This window comes from Corylus avellana, chromosome ca1 (assembly GCF_901000735.1).
Source record: "Corylus avellana chromosome ca1, CavTom2PMs-1.0".
Lineage (NCBI taxonomy): Eukaryota > Viridiplantae > Streptophyta > Magnoliopsida > Fagales > Betulaceae > Corylus > Corylus avellana.
In genome coordinates this window covers 23,085,285-23,090,572 of record NC_081541.1, presented here as the reverse complement: position 1 = coordinate 23,090,572, position 5,288 = coordinate 23,085,285, and the positions used below count along the sequence as shown (strand labels likewise).

Here is a 5,288-nt window from a genome sequence, read left to right as displayed (position 1 = left end):
CTAGAAGCCCTATTAAACCTAGATAATTCGGAGGTCAGTCTCCCAGTCAAAATAGAAGTATGAAATCGGAATAGGATTCGTCCAGATTTGTGTCCTTTAATTGCGGGGCGATTTTGGCATAGTAACCATCCGAATTAGGAAAATCCTATTTCGTCTAAATTAGGTCTTCTCAAAGTATGCTTTTTTCCAAACTTTGCATTTTTCCCTTTAAAGCTGTAGTTTTTCTTCAATGACCTACAAAATACTAAAAACATAAAACTAACATAAAACATTAAATAACGACATAATTAAAGGATTAACTAATGTAAATAAAGGGGTCCAAATATGAAATATTTGGCACTTATCAACTACTGAAAACACTCGGGCTTGAGTTTTTAGGATAATATTTCCAATTAAATCTAAAACAAGGGGAATATTTTTTATCACTTTGTTCTCTGACAAAGGATTTGGATTCCTTCTTGAAGTTTATGTTTCCATAATGTTAGATGTGATTAGCCAATATATTGAGCTCTATTAATCACCGATAGGTCTCACTCTATGATGTTAGGTTGTATTTGGCCTTATTCAATGATCAAAACAAGTGTTTCTATTTTCCAATTTCTTTCCCATGTTTCGGGATAAAGATTGTAGATGTTTTGTCATTAAATGGCAAAAGGCGGGAGATTGTTAGGTTTAGTTTGGCCTTATTTAATGATCAAAACATTTGGTTGTAATTTTCCATTCTTCCCCAAGTGTTGGGGTGAAAATTGGATGTTTTTAAGAGTTCTTTACCTTCCCCGTTGGATGGTGTAACGACCTCGATGGGCAAATCAATTAACTAGTAATTGACCACATGGTTCGTCTCCCAGCCCTATCACTTGCGGGACAAGACTCAGGAATTTCAACCTTTCTCGTCGAATTGAGAAAATCTTAGTGGAAGACTTTCAAAAACTATTGGAAATAGAGAGCAGTAAATTTAACATCCACACAACATGCACTAGAGTAAATATAAAACCTCATAATATATAGATAATCATCAAATGTACCGGTCATCAGACCGTCATCAAAATAGGAATTACAACCCAACATAACATTATAACATTGTTCTAACAAAAGATCATACGGATCAAACACTAAGCTTAAGAAGAGCTAAAGAGATTAAGATCTCTATCATATCAGCACGGGCGGTTCCTCCATCATCCCACATAGACTTCAACTATACCGGGTCCATGTCCTTAAAAATGACCCGAATCAGATCATGCGCAATCACCCAAGTCTGCTCCGACGGCATCCTCTTCTAGGATAGCTAAACCTCGCAGATATTTGTAATGATAGGGGAATACATAAATAAAAAAGGGGGTGAGTCTAAGACTTAGTGAATATTAACACAAATAATGTCCATGCCAGTTTAGTGATGAACTCTAATTTTTTGTAAAGCAATAGTTTCATCATGACAATTTTACATGGGTGTGATATAGATATATAATACATGCATATGATATAGAGTGACAGTCATAGTTCAACAGTATGGTCTACCTGAGATTTTACCAATTCCAGCAGGGTTAGCGCTGTCCCAAGGGACCTGTAATACGACACCGGTGCCCCGGATATTGTATGCACGTCCGAGTCCGACCTTGGGTGGCCCACACCGCTAATGATGTCCGTCTTGAAATGACTACTCGTTAAGGTTGCATTGGCCACAAAACAACCATTGGATCCAAGGTCTATATAACACACACACATTTGACCATAAAGTTAACATATATAGTAAGCCAATGGTCGTTATCTCACACGTACCGGTGTACCATGTCATATGATGCAAAATTATATTGTCTGTATTTTACAAGCATGCTTTTACAAGTCTCACTTTCTTAACATCTTCAGCACAACGTTTTTCTTAAAAATGCTAGAGTTAATGTGCAGCAAGCAGTGGCGGACCCAGGAAATTCGTCCATGAGGGGCATGGTTTTTTTATTTTTTATTTTTTTTTTTAAATGAATACAAAAAATAAAGTTTAACAAAAATATAACAAGCCGAATAAGTGAATAATTCAACAAAAAATTTAATTATGTTCTAAAACATGTAAATATAACTTACAATTTGTTTTGTCACGACTAGCATTAAGGCAATTGTCCTCGACGAGTCTTCATACCTTGGAATCGCTTCATGATTTCTTCATTATTGATAGTCTTGAATATATCTTTCTCAATGTAAGTAACCTAGGCATTAAATGGTAGCTTTTGTTTTACCGAGGTTTAAATGATTTTATAGACCATTAGATTTAAAATGAAGGGCCACGATTAACAATTGGAGAATTTCCAATTTTTTTTCAATTGAAATTTTTTTAATTTTTCCCTAATTAAAGGAGATCCGGATCCGAATTTGCAGCCTGGCAGGCCTAACGCCTGGCCTGCCCCCTTGGCCCATGGCCTTGGACTTGTCTTACACGTATCCCCTGGAGGCATAATTTTTTTTTTGTCTTGTGTGTTGTGTCAATGACAACATATTATAATTTTATTAATTTACAATATTATTTTTTCCACTCCAAAGTCCAAAGCAGGCTGCACCTGTACAAAATTGTCAAATGAAAAACAGTGCATTTGAAAACTGAACTGTTCATCATCTTCAAGCTTTCAACATTTCATTTTTCTGCAAGACTGCAACATTCAAATTCTTAAAAATTTTCAAATTTCAACGGAGCATAATATGGCCAGAGCTTGAGGAAGGGGGCATAATCATGAGTAAGAGGGGCATAATCAGGACATAAATTTTTTTTTACCATACTAGGGGGGATTTTTGGGAGTTGAGGGTGGGCGGATGCCCCCCCTCGACCCCCCTGGATCTGCCCCTGTCAGCAAGTATAAATTGTGAGAGTTGCAAACATGCATGTTTTTGGTACACAAAATAGTCATGCAGTGCATGGAAAATAACAATGAGCATTATGTGAATTAAAACTCACCTGGGTCGTATAACGCTTTGAGTATTCCAAATGATCCAGGTTTCCCAAATCTACGGAAAACCTTCTATTAGTCCTATTTCTATCAAAACAATTCTAAAACAAGAAAATAGGAGCTATCGGACAGTTGGTTAAAATAAAGTCCCCTATCACACTCCAGACCGTACGTCCGCTTTGAGGTTTTTAGGGAGAACCTAATTTTGTCCACTCGTTCTCCTATTCTCCAAAACCAAATTCTAAGGCTATCAATGGGCTTCCTAAGGTCTCCTAACTCAAAATATAACCTCCATGCAAACGCGATCATACTAAGTCAAAACAACGCTATTCTAAACAAGATTTAAAGCATAACTAAAGCTAAAGCTATAACTAACAACACAAAGACAACATTAGGGCAGCATAATGACGTAAAAACAGACTAGGTAAAGCGACATTACCTCCTTGAAGCGAAACTTCAAGAATCTCCTCACCGTTAGCACCGAAACTGATAAAACCTCACAACACACACACAAGGATGGATTTTCGCAGCCTGGGGGCTTGAGAGAACGTGAGAATTCATGAGGGGCAGGGGGTATTTATATCTGAGGGGCTATACCAACTCTCCAAAAAAGTAGCGGACGTCCGCCAACATTTGCATACGTCCGGTACTATTTACATAGTGGTCTAAAGGCTACCTCGTACGTCCAGGTATTATCCAAAGGGTATTCCAAAAAGTAGCGTAGGTCCGTGTGGTCTCATGTACGTCCGTATACTATTTGCAGAGCGTACATAGTGTGGTCCCCCCCGCGTATGTTTGCACTACGAACAGAAGTGTATGTTCGTTAACCCTAGCGTACGTCCGGGTCAAAAGTCTAAATTACCCCTATAGTGTCCTTAGTAACCCAAAGCCCAAATTAACCCCCTAACTAAGCTACCTAAGCTTAGTTACTTATTTGGGTCACTACATTCTCTCCTCCTTATAAAAATTTCGTCCTCAAAATTTCTAGACAAAAATACCAAAAGAACAATACTTAAAAGAGGAATAGAATGTTACCTTTCATTCGTAGAGTCATTGTTATCGGGCTCAGTAGGTTCTTGGGCTATCTCCTCCCATCCATTAACTGGCACTACGTTGTCCTCAAACAACTGCGAAAAATCACCTTATAAATCTTCAAGTGTGTCATACTCAATGTTGCCAACGCTATACCAATCCTCATCAATCTCAACTCCTAAGTCGATTAGTTGACAGAAGGAGTAGTTTCATATGCAGTCTAGGTCGATTGGTATAGGTGCCATAATCCTCTAGAGAAAAGCAACTCCTTCTTAGTCAACTATTCCATTACCCAAAACGAAAATAGGCATACTGTCCAAGTATAGTTTTTGAAGAAAAGAGTCATACACAATCATTCAAACAAATGCCAATAACGACTCCGCATATGCTTTGCCTCCCATGATGCTTCCTCGACACCATGGTTACGCCACAGTACCTTAACGATAGGGATCGTCTTGGTACGTAGTACTTGCTTCTTCTTATCCATGATCTTCATTGGTTCTTCAACGTAGGTCAATCCCACCTGGATTCCCAACGACTCGTATTCCACAATCGCATCAGGATTAGCAATGTACTTCCACAACATTGACATGTGGAAAATGTCATGCGTTCTGACCAAATCTAGGGATAAGGCGACTCTATACGCCAATCTCCTAATCCTCTGGGTGATCTCAAGTGGTCCAATAAATCGAGGACTGAGCTTCCCCTTCTTTCCAAATCGCATCACTCCCCTCATGGGTGATATCTTGAGGAACACATGATCCCCTATGTTGAATTCCAATGGTCGCCTTTGGTTATCAGCATAACTCTTCTGCCGACTCGGAGTTGCACTCATCCTTTCCCTGATGATGTCCCCCTTCAGTTTTTCACACCTCTCTCTCGCCCCTAGGCTGCCAGAAACGTTTTGTGAGTGTTTTGTGAGATAGTGAACATTTGGTGCTAACGAAAGGGAAGTTCTTGAAGTTTCGCTTCAAGGAGGTAATGCTCTTAAGCCTATCTCATTTTTACATCATTATGCTGCTTAAACGTTGTCTCAATTGTTGTTTGAGTTGTTAGTTTAGCTTTAGCTTTAGTTATGCCTTAAATCTTGTTAGAATAGTGTTGTCTTGACTTAGCATAATTTCGTTTGCTTGAAGACGTTGTTTTGATTTAGGAGACCTTAGAATTTGGTAGCCTTAGAATTTGGTTCTGGAGAATAGGAGGACGAGTAGACAAAATGAGGTTCTCCCTGAAAACCTAGAAGTAGACGTATGGTCCGAGATATCATAGAGGACGTACGGTCCCAATCTCGGACATACGGCCTGGAGTGTGATAGGGGACTTTATT

General features: G+C 38.8%; 1 protein-coding gene across 1 annotated transcript; it reads right to left on the bottom strand.

Annotated features, from left to right (window-relative positions):
- Positions 1-2,501: 2,501 nt before the first annotated feature.
- LOC132167638 (uncharacterized) lies at positions 2,502-4,797 on the bottom strand. Its single transcript, XM_059578649.1, has 5 exons — positions 4,399-4,797; positions 3,966-4,057; positions 2,939-3,011; positions 2,759-2,827; positions 2,502-2,546 (listed from the first exon to the last, which is right to left on the bottom strand). The coding sequence occupies exons 1-5, from the start codon at positions 4,795-4,797 to the stop codon at positions 2,502-2,504; spliced, it is 678 nt and encodes a 225-aa protein (XP_059434632.1).
- Positions 4,798-5,288: the final 491 nt, after the last annotated feature.

What these genes read in the sequence shown, in the direction of transcription:
- LOC132167638 (XM_059578649.1), bottom strand. Translation starts at nt 4,797, where the DNA reads ATGAGTGCAACTCCGAGTCGGCAGAAGAGTTATGCTGATAACCAAAGG. An exon ending in AGACGATCCCTATCGTTAAG is followed by an intron (nt 4,058 to 4,398) that starts GTACTGTGGCGT and finishes GATTTTTCGCAG; the next exon opens with TTGTTTGAGGACAACGTAGT. An exon ending in CAAAAATCCCCCCTAGTATG is followed by an intron (nt 2,547 to 2,758) that starts GTAAAAAAAAAT and finishes AATTTTGTACAG; the next exon opens with GTGCAGCCTGCTTTGGACTT.